At 42.1% G+C, this 16,018-nt stretch overlaps 1 protein-coding gene and 1 pseudogene across 5 annotated transcripts in view; both read right to left on the reverse strand.

The window, feature by feature from the left end:
- Positions 1-16,018, reverse strand: part of MLPH (melanophilin) — a 69,322-nt gene that overhangs the window by 17,249 nt on the left and 36,055 nt on the right. For 4 of the 5 annotated variants that reach the window (XM_074189793.1, XM_074189789.1, XM_074189791.1 and 1 more), the window contains one exon: positions 13,325-13,408. The exons of the other annotated variant lie outside the window; for it this stretch is intronic. In XM_074189793.1, coding sequence (XP_074045894.1) covers positions 13,325-13,408 — 84 coding nt within the window. The remainder of the gene's footprint in view (positions 1-13,324; positions 13,409-16,018) is intronic. 5 annotated transcript variants of the gene reach the window in all.
- On the reverse strand, positions 4-12,358 carry LOC141489108 (3-phosphoinositide-dependent protein kinase 1 pseudogene; annotated as a pseudogene).

Consider the following 16,018-nt stretch of genomic DNA (forward strand, 5'->3'; position numbering starts at 1 on the left):
CAGAGAAACAAGTGAAACTCTTCAGTTTCTCATCCCCATCCTTCAAATTGTGCCAAACAGCAAGTTTAGGAGTTCCATCTGCCTGTAGCCTCATGTGGAGGGATTTAGCTCAGAGGAATAGAGACCAGGCCTATAGTTAAGTGTTAAGGGTGGAGCTGACAATAACTATCCAATTTTAGGACTGGTTATTGGACGAAGACACTTTTTGATTGAATCGAACAACCAAAACTGAGTATGTATATGATCAAGGCCACAAAGAGGGAAACCCCTGGCCTTGAATAGAACAGGATGGCAGGAAGGAAATTCCCAGCTTCTACACATGAAAGTTAGAACATTCAGAGTTGTTCAGGGAGGGGAAAAAAGACAAAAATAGTTCCCACCCTCATGTAGCTTCCGATCCATCAGAGGATTTAACTGACCATCACTGTGTACTATGAAATATACTGCATATCACCTGCATGATATTGAGTAAATGATTGAACCTTTCAGGGTCTCAATTTCCTTATGTTGGAAATGAAAAGGTTGCACTAGATGACTTCTGAGAATTCTCTTCCAGCTTGGAATCTATGCAGCTAGAGAATGTAAGTTCCCTGAGGCCAAGAATGTTAACACTGCTCATTTGTGCCCAATCTGTGGTAGAACATTCTGAGAACTATTATTGGTTTGTCAAAAGTTATGATTTTTATTGATTAGTTTGATATGTGTAATGAATTTAATAATAATAATCTCGTTTCTACAGCAGGCTCTGGAGCTGTGAAAACAATGAAAATAAAGTCCCAGAAGTCATCCAGCAATCATGACAGGTCCTGTCTTGTCTTGTGCTTGCTTGTGGTAAATGAAGCGGGTCAGTATAACTTGTACCCTCCTGTCACCCCCAAGTTATACAATCAATAGGAATGACTAATAATGCTTGCCCTTTATTTTCTAAGAAGACAAGGACATTGGGGAGATGATGCCATGACAAGCACATGAATTGGATTTGAGTCAGGGATGGTTATGCTAAGTCACCAGCCTTACTTTCTCCTCTGGAGCCATCTGGGTCCAGGGCCCAGATAGGAATCTGGAGATGACCCGGGATGGGAGGGAGTCAGTATTAAGTGACTTACCCAAAGTTGTTAGAGGAAAGTGTCTGAGGCTGAATTTGGACTGCAGTCTCCAAGGCCAGTGCTCTATCTACTACCCCACCTTCAGGAAGGACTACATGAATGTTGTATTGTCCTTCAGAGTGGACTTGTCCTGACCAGATCATTAAGCCCCCAGTTTGATGATTTAATGATCCATCTGCCCACTTATGATCATGCATAGAATACCTGGCTTCACAACAGCAAAGCGGACCTCCAACGAATGGAATAATCCCATGATTTGCAAATTGGTTCCTTACAAAGAAAATAATACATAAATCTCTATTGACTGAGTGGCGCTCTGTCTCTGGCTTGCTTTGTCCTGACCAGGCTAGAGACTGTTGGGTAAAAGCTAGTTTAACAGGTTGGACTAGCCGGACTTGGATCCACTGGAACTTGACTCTAATAGAACGATGGCATTTTGGTCCTCTTCCAGAATCACCGACAAGGGTCAGCCGAACAATAAGCAACAATTAACCCCATTGTCTTAAATTAAAAAAAAATTAAAAATAGTTTCTGCTAAATAAGAGTGTTGGAGCGGGAGAATTAGAATCCAGTCTGGAGGACCTGAGGAACCAGCTTCCTCAAGGCTTGTTGGGTGAGAGATTGGATAGATCACTGACCACCCCATCTCTAACCAGCCTTACTCCTCTAATTCAACTTTCATTTTTGACTTGGAGGTCTGATGGGTGGGCGAAGGTAACTGCCTTCAACAAAGTCCCTTCAGAAAGGGGAAGAAGCTCCTTCATCACCTTTGAAGCTTTATAGCAGTTCCTGGGGGTGGGCTGGGAGGTTATCCCATTGTCTTTGTCTCTCTCTGTAGGGACTAGTACAGACCTCTCACACAGGACACAAACACTAACTTAATGTTTGTTGATTGTCTTCCAGGATAGAAAGTTACCTCCACAGGAAGGGACTTTTAAAAGTCTTTGTCTTTCCAATGCCTGGGGGCAGAGGTATGTTTATTGACTGAATAAATAGAATGTAAGCTTCTTAAAACCAACTCAAGCTTCTGAAGGTTTTTCTCATGTGCTTTCTTCTGAGCAGCTGACTGTCTAGTGCTTACCTCTCACTCAAGGCCTAAATGAATTTAATAATTTATTAATTAATATTTGCTTAATTTAATTTAATTTAATAATTGCTTAATTTACTAAACAGCTGTTAAGTGTTTTACAATTATTATTCCATTTGGTCCTCACCCCTGTGTGTTCTCCATTTTACAGCTGAAAAAAACCAGAAGCAGACAGCAAAGAATCTGCTCAGGTTCCCTCCTGAGTCGGTCCTTTGTCATTTTCAGGTTCTCAAGACTGGATTCTAATTCTCCCGGTCCAACACTCTTATTTAGAAGAAGCTCTTTAAAAACATTTTTTAAGGCAGTGGGGTTAAGTGACTTGCCCAAGGCCACATAGCTAGGCAATTATTAAATGTCTGAGGTCAAATTTGAACTCAGATCCTCCTGACTCCAGGGCCGGTGCTCTATCCCCTGCATCTCCTAGTTACCCCAGCAGGAGCTCTTAACCCCAGTCCTTTTGATAGCCTGGGCAAGTTCCTTGTCAGAATTATATTTTTAGGGGAGGCTAGGTGGCATAGTGGATAAAGCACCAGCCCTGGAGTCTGGAGGACCTGAGTTCAAATATGACCTCAGACACTTAATAATTACCTAGCTTTGTGGCCTTGGGCAAGCCACTTAACCCCATTTGCCTTGCAAAAACCTAACAAAAAAATGAATTATATTTTTAAACACTTAAAATAGATTCAATTACAAGGGAACCAAATATATGATTAATTTGTTTTTAAAACCCAACTTAATTGACCTCAGATTCAGAACCCATTGGAAAATTTCCCAGAGTCCATGGTGAACTCTGGTCATTGAGCTAGCCACTGCAGTAGCAGCTTCGGTGAAGACAGCCAAGCAGGAACTGGAGAGATAGAGGAAAGTGGGGTACCCGGCCTCTTTGGTTCAATTCCTGCCTCCATTTATTCTTTGTGACCTTGGGTGCCTCCCTGGTCTCTCCTTTCTTCATGAAAAGAGTCAAATATCCTTCATATCCCTTTTGTCCTTAGACTCCAGGAAGAGCCTCACTTAAGTGGCATCTATGAAGGAGACATTCTACCTTTAGGAAGATGGGGAAGGAGGCCTTCCACCCATTGCTTTGACTTCTATTCCCCAAGTTACATTCCTCTCTTCCCCTAGACTCCCTATGGAGGCCTGTCCTGTCAACCTCCCTCTTCCATCTACCTTCAGACTGTTCAGCATTTGGCTTCCAGTGAGGGTGAATACAAGTGGAGAAGTGATAGTGAACTGGTGTATTATACCCTTCTAGATAAGATGCTTTAAAACCAGTTAAATAGATGAGAAGTGATTTTTGCAGAGGATATGATGGCATACTTAACCCAAGAAAATCATCTTAAAAACTACTTGAAACAATGAACAAATTCAGCAAAATATAAAATAAACCCACATAAATCATTAGCACTTCTATATATGAATAGTGAAGCCCAAGAGCAAGAGATAGAAAGAGAAATTTCATTAAATTAACTATAGACAGCATTATATACTTGGGAATCTACCTCCCAAGACAAACCCAGAAACTGTAAGAACACAATTACAAAGACTTCTCACACAATTAAAATCATATCCAAACAACCAGAAAAGTATCACTTCCTCAAGGTTTGGTCAAGCTAATATAATTAAATATTATTAATTTTAATGTAAATTAATGTAAATTAATGTAATTAAATTCTACCCAAATTAAATGACTTATTAAGTGTCATACAAATCAAACTACCAAATAACTATTTTCCCAAGTTGGAAAAAATAGTAACAAAATTCATCTGGAGCCACAAAAAGTCAAGAATATCGAGGGAAGTGATGAAAAAAATGTAAAGGAAGGAAGGCCTAGCTCCACCAAATCTAAAACTATATCATTAAGTGGCAGTCATCAAAACTGCCTGGTACTGGTTCATAAATAGAGTAAAGGATCGGTGGATTAGGGTAGGTTCAAAAGAAACAGTAGTAAATGGCTACAAGTATTCTACTATTTGACAATCTGAAAGACATTGGCTTCTGGGATAAGATCTCACTATCTGACAAAAATTGTTGGGAAAACTGAAAAACAGAATGGCAAAAACTAGGCATAGAACTACATCTCACACCCTCCAAAATAAGATCAAAATGGCTAAGGATTTAGACAAGAAATGTGACCATAGACCAATTAACAGACCCAGAAATACTCTGACAGATCTATGAAAGGGGAGAAATTTAAGACCAAGTAGGAAATGGAGCACATTAGAAATTGCAAAATGGATGATTTTGTCCATATTAATAAAGCCCATGTTGCCAAAATTAGAAGGAAAACAGAAAGCTGGGAAACAATTTTCACAGTTAGAGGTTCTGACAAAAGCCTCATTTTTTTTTTAGTTTTTTTGCAAGGCAAATGGAGTTAAGTGACTTGCCCAAGGCCACATAGCTAGGTAATTACTAAGTGTCTGAGGTTGGATTTGAACTCAGGTACTCCTGACTCCAGGGCCACTGTGCCACCTAGTCATCCCAATAAAGACTTCATTTATAAAATGTATAGAGAATTGCATCAAATTTATAAGGTTACAAGTCATTCCCCAATTGATAAATGATCAAAGGATAAGAACAGACAGTTCTCAAATGAAGTAATTAAAGCCATATATAATTATATATATATATAAAATTATATGAAAAAGTTCCAAATTATTACTGATTAGAAAAATGCAAATGAAAACAACTATGATGTTTCACCTCAAACCTTTCTGATTGAATAAGATAACGAAAAGGGAAAATGATCAATGCTGGAGAGGTTGTGAGAGGAATGAGACATTAATGTATTGTTGGTGGAGTTATGAAGTGATCCAAATATTCTGGAGAGCAATATGGAACCATGTCCAAAGAACAATAAACTCATCATACCTTTGACCCAGCAATAACAATACTAGACCTATGTCCAGAAGAAATCATAAAAAATGGGAAAAGTCTTACATGTTCCAAAATATTCCTAGCAGCTCTTTTTGTAGTGACAAAGAATTGGAAATTGAGGGGGTGTTCATCCATTGGGGAATGGTTGGTGGTATAAGAATGTTATGAATAACTTTTGTTCTATAAGAAACCATGAATGGTTCAAATCTAGAGAAGCATGGAATGAATTATAGGAACTGATGCTGCATGAGGGGAGCAGAACTGAGAGATGCAGCTCCTCCCAGCCATTCAGAGAGCTAGGATAATCCTAGGAGATAGGTTATGGACAATGCTAAAGGAAGAAAAACAAAACAAAACAAAAAATCTACACAATCTGAATGAACACTCCATTCACTTTTTAAAAATTAATTTTATGTACTTCTTTCCTATCTCCTGGTTTTCTTTCTTTTCCCTTAATGACAATTCCTCATACCAAAGATGACCAATCAGTTTATTTCCAATATTATATATCAAAAAAGACAGAACAGGAATAAAATAACAAAATAAAAATCAAGTTTCACAGGGACATAAAAGAATCCCCAGGCTTCAATGATGACTAAGACAGAGGTAGATGAAGGATGAAGTAGGAGGGACAAAAGGATCTCCTCCTGTTACATAGATATGATTCAGACATGACCTGGGTTGGATGTTTCTGTGACACAATGTAAGGCTCTTGAGGGCAAGGAAGGCTTTGACTCTCATTAGAGCACACACACACACACACACACACACGCTCTTGGAAGTCAGAGATTGTGGTGTTTCTTCTTTTGTTGCAGCAGATACTTGGCACATCAGAGTCAAAGCCTGGCAGCTAAGAAGCCCTCAATGGGCTTCGTGTTCCCTAGTGGTTCCTCCCTGAGGTTTGAGAGGCATTAATGAGAATGTTTGCATAGGAACTCAGGAAACACTTTAAAGCATTTACTTTGTTCAAGGAACTGTGCTAAGTGATGAAGCTATGAGAAAGGTCAAGTTTGTACTAGCTTTTCAAGGGGCTTGCAATCTAATGGAAATACCTTTGCAAAATTCAGAGACCTATATATGCGAGCTATTATTCATGGAATCTTATGGAGAAGGATGAGGGAAGTTAACCTGGGGAGGACTACCTCAGACTCACAAAATACCATCAAGCAAGGTAGAAGGAAAAATCAGTTTATTTCCAATATTATATATCAAAAAAGACAGAACAGGAATAAAGATTCAGACATGACCTGGGTTGGATGTTTGTGATTCTAAGTAGGGCTGTAATTCAAGCATCTTCTAATGGGTCAAAGAGCCCATGAGGCAGAGAGCAGCTGCCAGGGCCCTGGGATAAGCTTTCCTAGACAGCAGTCCATGGATAGTATCGGCATCTGCCTAGAGAAACTTCTTTGATCTTCTGGTACCACTTATGAGCATTTCCAGTTGGGTCTGTCAGATGATAGGTCTTTTTAGGTGTGTGAATAAGAAAGGTCTTTTTATTCTTTATTTCTGACCACAGTTGTGGGGACCAAGGGATTTCTCTTTTCTGAACTTTGTTGATGGGATTCACATAATAGAGGTGAGGTCCTTCAGTGAGAAGCAACTGTTGACTGCCGGCAAAGATTTCCTTTCTGGGAAAAAATCCTTTCCTGGCAAACAAACTCTTCCAGCCAAAGAAACCCTTCCAAAGGTCCACTGGACCCATTTTCAGTATTAAACGATTGTCTACAAACTGATGCCACGGGTTCCCATGAGCCTGCTTCTCCAGTAAGAGTCTTTTCTCTCCTTCAGAAAAGTCTAGGTCCAGTTCCAAAGAGTTTTCATCCAGTTGATGAATGTAGTCCTCCACAAGATGAATGAACCCCTGGAGTAAGTTTGGTTCTGCTGTGGCCAAGCCAAAGGCAGAAGATGAAGGTAGGCTCTGGAGAAAGTCCAAATTTCCTAAGTCCTTTTCACCTTCAGTTGTAAAATCAGTGACTTGGGGAGGGGTCTGGAGGTGCAGATCATCCCAGGTGATGTTTTGGAAGAATGGGTGACTCTTCAAGGCTCCATAGCCCCCCATTTCTTCACAGCCTAAGCGATTTGTGGAATCTAAAACCAGAAGCTTTCTCACGAGGTCTTTTGCCTTTGGGAAGAAATATTCTGGGAAGTCATATTCTGGTTTCAGGACCTTCTGGAATATGAGAATGTCATTTCTAGCTTTGAAGGGGAGCAGTCCTGCTACCAGGCGGTAGATCACAACCCCCAGAGCCCACAGGTCTGAACTCTTACAGATGTCGCTCCCCAGGAGGACTTCTGGGGACAAATAATTGGCTGTGCCCACAAAGGAGTTCTCCCCGCCTTGCTTACCACAAGGTGGCAATATTTTGGCTAATCCAAAGTCTGTAATTTGAATGTGCATGCCACCATTCAAAACGATGTTTTCGGGTTTCAGGTCCCTGTGAATAATGTCCAGGCCATGCAGGTACTCCAGGGCCGACACGATCTCTGCAGAATAGAAGCTGGCGCAGGCTTCACCCAAGCGACCCACCTTCTCCACAAACCTTTGCAGATCTCCATTTCTGGCATAGCTGAGGACGAAATACAGATTGTCCTGGTCCTGAAAAGCGCAGTGAAGTTGGACACAGAAGGGGTGGTCCAGGCGGGCCAGGATGTCCAGTTCACTGGCGACGTAGCGTTCATCCTCTACAGTGATTTTCTTTTTCTGCAAGATTTTAATGGCGTACTTCGTGGACGTGGCCACCTCGCGGCCCAAGACCACCATGCCAAACCCTCCCTCCCCCAGGACCTTGCCGAGAGCGAAGTCTTGGCGCCTCTTGCTCCAGCGTTGCTCCAGATGCAGGTCCTGCCAAGGGGTGTTGGGCCCCTCCATGGGGGCGGGAGAGGGGTCCGCGGGAGCCACAGCAGGCGTGGTATGGAGAAGCGGAGGATGGCGGGCTAGCTTCGAGATGCGCAGCGGGACAGGACTGGGGGGCGAATCTTCTGGCCACGCTACGCCTCCTCTGGTCTCCCCCCCTCACGGTTGGACAGCTCCCAGTTCGAGATCTTCAGGTCGGAGAGGCTGTCTGCTTCAGGAGCTCAGCCCTGTGGCTTATTTCAGCTGGGAAGCTTGCTCCTTCCCCCTTCCCCTTTTTATTCCTCCGTGCCCTCTTCTACCTTCCCCTCCTCTTGCGCTGCTCCACCCCCATCATGTTAACACCTCAGTTAACTAAGGTGTTAACCAAGAGTCGCACCTATCCTATAGCATTCTGACCTTGTTTGGGTTTGACCAGCCTCAGCTGTAACTTGTCTCTAACATAGTGATGTCACTTTGGTCTCCTTCCATAGAAGGACAGCAACCAACCAATTAGGCTCTCTCCCTAAAACCAGTTAGACCCAACTGAACAAAGACATCTTCAGGTCATTTAAAGGTGGGGAAAACAACAGAGAAGAGAGGGCATCAAATAGAATAACAGTAAAGAAAGAAAGAAGCAGATTTCTTATAACTTTATTTTAAAAAGACTATGGACAGGAGAGAGGTGGAAGGAACACCCTATCTCAACCAGTGGTATCGGACTCTCAGCCTGGATCCCATTTCCCCCTAACAATTGGGCTTCATTCAGGTGAGGTCCCATTGGTGGGCAGTACCTGAGGAGCTCTAGAGACGGGCTGGATCCTGGATAGATGTTGCAAATAGACAAGAAGCTGAATCCAGAGTTAAAGAGAAGAAGAAAAAGGCTGAATGGTCTTTGGGAAATGACATATTCTCTGAATGAATGAACTTCTAGGTACCCAGGCCAATTTAAAATCAAGCAAATGAAGAATCAACTGCAATTTTTCTATTACCCTGTAAAAGGAAAAAAAAAATGAGCTTCCCTCTGAGGCCAGCAGGGAGGGTGAGGACCAGAGACCTCCAGGGCACTTTAAAGAGTTTTTTCTAGAAGAAGACCTTGTTACTCAGGTTGAGAAAGGGAATTGATCTTTTCAAGGTAACAAAGATCATTATTATAAAATTAAAGTATCTCAAGGGCTAAGACCAAGGATTTGATCCAGTGATTTTTGACTCTAAAATAGAAGGGACTATTCCCACCAAGACACCCCCTCCAAGATAAATACAACCTGGAGCAGATAGGGAAGAATCATTATTTACCATTATTTCCCAACACCCCTGTCCCTTTCCCACCACACCAGTGGAGTCCAGGGGCAACCTATTACTCCCCAAAAGAAAATCCAATAGCCTTTCTTCAGTTTTTAACATTCTTCCTAACACAATCATTTCTTATCTTTCCAGATTTTTAATGCTTAGCCTGCACTGCCATTCCCTCAATGTTACAGGGATGCTGACCTCCTTGCTCCCCACCCAGGATATTTTTTTCTCCTTTTAGATGTCATTTCACAACTGGCTCTGGAGCCTGGAATGCTTTCCCTTTGCATTCTCTCCCACTCTCCAGTCTTCTCTCCCCCCCACTTTGTGGTTTTCTTCAAGATTTAGCTCAAATACCACCTTCTATATGAAGTCGTTCCTGGTTACTCTTCATGATGATGCCTGGCATTTTGGATCAGATTCCATTTGGCAGTTAGATTGGCATAGTGGGAAGAAGGCCAGCCTTGAAGTCAGGACAACCTGAGTTCAAATCTGAATTCAGGTACTTCCTGGTTATTTGTCCTTGGGCAAGTCACTTAACCCTAATTTTCTCATCTCCAGGGCCAGATCCCTATCTGGTCACTGGATCCAGATGGCTCTGGAGGAAAAAGTGAGGCTAATGACTTAGCATGGCACCCCTTTATTCAAATCCAATTCATGTACTTATCATGCCATCACCTCCCTGAAGTCATGATCTTCTTAGAGAACGAAAGACAAATATCATCATCACATATACAGATTTACATAACAGTTATCTATGACACCTTCCTCTTATGTGAAGGTGACTCTGATAAGGTATTGAGTAGAGACTGTGGGAGAGGAATTTGTGGGTCTGTGGGGGGGTAGGGTGTTTATGCCCCATGAGGACCAACCAAATTTTGTTTCTAGAAACCAGTTTCCTGGTAAAGCCCAGCATTCTTTCACATCAGAGTCTAAAGCTGACTGATCAGATGATGGAGGGTTTGTTATTTGTTCAAGAAAGCAGAAAAGGGGCACCTAGGTGGGGTAGTGGATAGAGCACCGGCCCTGGAGTCAGGAAAACTTGAGTTCAAACCTGGCCTCAGACACTTAATAATACCTAGCTGTGTGACCTTGGGGAAGTCACTTAACCCCAATGCCTTTCAAAAAATAAAGAAGGCAGATGGAGTCTCCAACCTTTGGAATAATGAAGGACAGGAACTCCCTTTATTCATCACATTCTCTCCAAATAAGCCAAACCCTGTCTGATTCACTTCACTTGCCTGGAAACTTGTAGCCTCTAAACAGTTTGGGAAAGTCTTAGGGTGAAGCAGGGGTCCCCAAGGGTCAGAGTGTCAAATGTGTGAAGTCATAGGAAGCCAGTGACTTCAAGAAATAATAAAAACCCAACAATAGGTTTTATGTTTCCTTCAAAAGATGTGTTCTCAACTTGGGTGTTATTCTCAGCTGCCTCATGGTCCTATCAAAGTATAGTCAACTCCTTCTCTGTGTCATTTTTATAACTTTAAGGGAGAAGTGACTGCTCCAAGCTGGTGGAGGAAGGGGTGGACTACTTAATTAGCTGGAGAGAGAGAGAGAGAGAGAGAGAGAGAGAGCTTCTCTTTCTCGAAAGCCACTTCACATAGCCAATGGAACTAATTAAAAGACAAATCAATATGTAATCTTGGAGTGGGGGCATGAAAAATTTCAAGGGTAAGGAAACAGTGATACAAATGAACTCAGTTTTGTCCATAATGGGCACAAAATGGGACTCAGATATGGGAAAGGATTTGCTTGCCTGCCTTCCTTCCTTCCTTCCTTCCTTCCTTCCTTCCTTCCTTCCTTCCTTCCTTCCTTCCTTCCTTCCCTTCTTTCCTGCCTTCTTTCCCTCCTCTGTCCCTCTCTTCTTCAGCACACATTTATTAAATGCCTTTCATGTGCCAGGCATAGGCTAGACAAAAAGCCAAAGCAATCCTTGCCCTCCAAGCCCTTACAAGCTACCGTCTCCTTTTTTTTGAGTGAATGTTTTCCTGATATTCTTCACTTCCACACTTCCCCTGGGCTCTCTCTATAGTAGTTGCTCTTTTTATTAGCTCTAATATTAATCCATATTCCAAGATTTCATTAGGTCTGTGAGATCTCATTGATTTCTGCTTCTTTTCACTGGGTGTCTGGGGCAAATTATCCTTGAAAGATCTAGGTTCAAATCATATCTCTGGTATGGAATAGCTTGACTCTGAACTTTAGAGAACATTTTCCAAGTGGGTTTGGGATCTGAAGGCACTGGATGATATTCTCACACTAATCTTGGATGGGTTGCCATCTAGGGGAGCTCGATGATCTTGTGTGGTTACTCCAGTCATCAATGGCCAGTTGGTTATATAGCACATGCATTGTATATTTATTCTATATGTCTTTGAAAGTGCAGGTTTCTCATATTTGAATGTGAGTCTCTTAAGGGCGTGGGCTCTTTGCATTTCTGACTTTAAATCCTACAGCTTAGTACAGTGCTTGGTTCATGGTAATCACTTAATAAATGTTTGTTGGTTGATATCAAAAGTGTATACTGGGGGCAGCTAGGTGGCATAGTGGATAAAGCACAGGCCTTGGAGTCAGGAGTACCTGGGTTCAAATCCGGTCTCAGACACTTAATAATTACCTAGCTGTGTGGCCTTGGGCAAGCCATTTAACCCCATTGCCTTGCAAGAAAACAAACAAACTAAAAAAACTAGCGTATACTGGATGATGTAGTGGAGAGAGAGTTTGGAGTCAGAGGATCTGAATTCAAATCCTGTCTTTTCTTCTTGTGACCTTAGTAATCACTTAATAAATGTTTGATGATTGATTCATATCTACAGTATATACTGGGAGATGCAGTGGAGAGAGTTTGAAGTCAGAGGATCTGAGTTTAAATCCTTCCTCTTCTACTTGTGATCTCAGGTAAGTCACTTTCCTTCTCTGGGTCAGTCTATTCATCTGCAAAATAAGAGAGTTGAACTAGATGTCTGGTCTAAGGGAATTCTTGATGGGTTGTATATGGGCCTTGGTGGCTTTTCAGAAAACACTTTATTTATTTTAGTTTCTTTTTCAAGGCAATGGGGTGAAGTGGCTTTGTTTATTTGTTTGTTTGTTTTTTTTAGGTTTTTGCAAGGCAAATGGGGTTAAGTGGCTTGACCAAGGCCACACAACTAGGTAATTATTAAGTGTCTGAGACCGGATTTGAACCCAGGTACTCCTGACTCCAAAGCCAGTGCTTTATCCACTATGCCACCTAGCTGCCCCTTGAGACCAGATTTGAACTCAGGTACTCCTGACTCCAGGGTTGGTGCTCTATCCACTGCGCCACCTAGCCGCCCCCAGAAAACTCTTAAACAAAAAAAATTAGAGCCATCACAGAATGGCATGGACTCACTCAGGATGTATTGGTTCAGCCAGATCTTTTGCCAACCCATGCTGCCAGCACTTAGGAATATTTCTCATCCTGCTGAGGACTTTGGACTTTGCCTCTGGGATACTAGGTTCTGTTTCTGCTTTCTTTTGCCCACCAACCAGGGCTCCCTGTCTCTTCCCTGCTATCCTCCCCATTATCCCCTTCCAAATCCCCTTTAGGTCTTGTTCTGCCCCCCCCCCCATTAGAATGTAAATCTTCTCGAAGGTAAAGATTATTTTGCTTATGTTTGTATTCCCTAGGGTTTAGCACAGGGTTGCTTATCATTTATGTATTCATTCAAGGTCTCTCTAATAATAGCTAACATTTCTATGGTATTTTAAGGTTTGCAGAGTCTGTCACCTTTGTTATCTCAGTTGTTCTCACAGATAACTGTGCTTATTAAGTGCTGCCATAGTTACCATCTTGTGGATAAGAAAACGGAGGCTTGGAGAAATCATGTGACTTGCCCAGGCCCACACATTTTGTCTTTAGATTTGGGGATCAAAAACTCAGATTGGGAAAGGCTAGTGGTCCCTTGCCTTGTTAAATGATTTGTCCAGGGTCACCTAGCCGGTTTGTGTGAGAAGTAAGACTTGAACTCAGGTCTTCCTGACTCCAAACTGGCCATCTTTACATGGTGTAAAGTGCTCTATTTAATTCTAACTAATTAATTCAACAAGAAACTTTTATTTCAGCACCATCATTTCCCAGGAGTGACCATGGCTTCCCAGTGGGGGCCTCAGCATTACCTGTTCCCAGGGCAGTAGGATTCTCTCCTCTAGCCCGGCCAACAGGCATTCGATGGCCAGTATGCGCCGATTCATGTCAGAGATCTGCAGCAGAAGAAAGAGGGAGTACGACAGAGGAAATAGATCCCACTTCCCAACATTGGCACCCACCACCTCAGAAGCACCAGAGCACCCAAAAGGAGCTTGTAGCAGAATGTCTTCATGAAAAGACCCCTGGAGAACCACAGAATGGAGAGTCCAAGGGGATCTCAGCAGCCCCCTGAGCCCAGTCCATCCCCAAAAGAAGCTGTGCTTTGTAAATCATTAGGTCACAACTGAGAGAATCTAACCCCGTCATTTTACAAATGAGGAAACTGAGGCTCACAGAGGTTATAGAATCACATGAAGATCAGTATCTTAGATGGCACTGAGTCCAAGCCCTCATTTAACAAATGAGAAAATGGAATCACAGAAAGCAGAAATGATTTGCTTAGGATCAGTTGCAAATCTGCTGAGTTTGGTACTAACTCATGTCTTAGTGATTTCAAGACCAGTCCCTTCCCGTCCCCCATCATCTGACTCTGCCTTCCCAGGTTCAGAGTTTAGGGCAGAAGCTGGGTGACTTGGCAAGAGAGGTCAGGCTAAATGAACAAACCAAAGTACTGATTCTTGTGGGATCATAAGTTTATCTAAACTCAGTGCAGTAGATAATGGTACCCTCTGTTCTTCCTCTCAATGGAGGCAGGGATGTTTATCCAATACTGATCCATCCGGGAAAGGACACATTAATTACCTCCACACTCTTTGAGGTAAAGTAGCTATCAGATTCACAGAGCCTGTGATTTCCTGCCAGAATCCAAGGGTTCTACATAAAGGGGCAATTTTAATTTCTATTAGCTAGCTCTGTGTCAACCCAGACTGATCCTTCTCTTGGGTTAAGACTGAAGAAAATCAATTAAGTCTCTATTTCAACTCTACTGACTCAGGTGACTTAATTGATTTTCCTCAGTCTTAACCCAAGAGCCATTATTGTATTTGTTTCTCATTTTGTTTATTTGAAGAGAGGAAAGGCCTATGCCCCTCTAGTCACTCAGGTTGTGAGTGGGAGCAGCCTTCTGAACTGGAAGAGGTGTGTATCATAATGACTGCTTCCCAATCAATCAACCATCATTTTATGGGTTAAATCCTCTGTTCTAATGAGTCATTTCCTTAAGACACTCAGACCAATGGGATCTGATCTGAAATAATTCCAAGTCAAGTCTTTCTACCATGAACATCTCACAAAAGAGGGTGTTCACCCGGCAGCTGCTACCCCAGAGTATGGAGGAAAAAATCGATTCGAAAACCAGAAGTCCCCAATCTGATTAAAATTCCTGAGACAAAGTAATGCCAGGGCAGTTAGGTGGTACTGGCCTGGAGTCATAAAGTCCTGAGTTCAAATCTGACTTCAAGCACTCACTAGTGGTGTGACTCTGGGTGAGTCACTCCATTGCTGTCTGTCTCAGTTTCCTCAACTGTAAAGGGGGATAATAATACTTCCCAGCATTGTTAGGAGGATCAAATGAAATGCTATTTGTAAAGTGCCTGCCACACAGTAGTTATGATATAAATGCTAGTAATCATCGTCATCATCGTCATTACACGTTGGGGCAGAATATGATAAGATTTAGCTCTAGTGAGGTCAAATTTTGTTCTTGTCAGCACCTTCTGTTTCTTTGGTTTCTTCTTTGGCTCATTTTTATTCTCTAAAATGGTGGAGTTGCATGGACTCTGAGGGCCTCTTCCAGCTCCAGAGTGATGATGGGAGTGAATAATTGTTTGTGATCAAACGTAGGTCAAAAACAGGAAATGAGAAAGATAGAAAAACTCCTGGGTCAATCCTGAGGGATCCCTGCCACCACACTCTTCATGGCCAACATGGAGCCCAGGAATTTGTAAGTTGGTCAAGGCCCCACCACAAGACTTGGGTGACAATCTTGATCTTTGAGACCACAAAGGGAAAAAGAGAGTGTTTGTTTCTTTCAGGATATGACTATGTGAGAGGGAGCTATGCCCTAATATCTTTTTTATACCAGTCCCCTGGTCAACATCTCTTTTTGACCCATCATCAGGGCTGTCAAAGACTCTGCTAGATGAGGGCAATCTCTTGGCAGGTCATTCCTACTAGAAAAGTTGGGGTGCTAAGCCCAGAAAAGGTCTGCCAATGTATTATCTACACCAAGATGAATGATTTTATTGTCCAAGATATCAAGTATGGCTTCAAATTAACTTTATAATTCATAGAATGAAAATAATCAGAATAAGACCAATTAAGTTGAATGGCTGGAAGGTAATTAGTTATGTTTAATGGCTCCCAGATGGATACCTAGCTGTCCCTGTTACCTGGGTGCTAATGAGGTAATTTCTAAATGATCACCTATACATTTTTTCTAAATTTTAATGCCTTGAGCACAAGTCCCATTGGCCTCATCCTTTTTAAGTCTCTGGTCATCTGAGGCCCAGCTTGGTTAAGGTATGAGAAGGTTTTAACTGGAAGGTGGCCATTAGGCAATTATTATTATTATTGTCGTTGCTGTTATTTCAGAGACATTCATAAAGTTGTTGACTAAGGCATAGGAGTTTCATCCTCCTGTACCCTGAGACCATCTCTTCTTTGAAGGTCAGAATACAGTGCCCAATATGTCTGTAAAGTTGCTTATGGCAGGTAATTTTGAA

This window comes from Macrotis lagotis, chromosome 5, assembly GCF_037893015.1.
Source record: "Macrotis lagotis isolate mMagLag1 chromosome 5, bilby.v1.9.chrom.fasta, whole genome shotgun sequence".
Taxonomy (NCBI): Eukaryota; Metazoa; Chordata; class Mammalia; order Peramelemorphia; family Peramelidae; genus Macrotis; species Macrotis lagotis.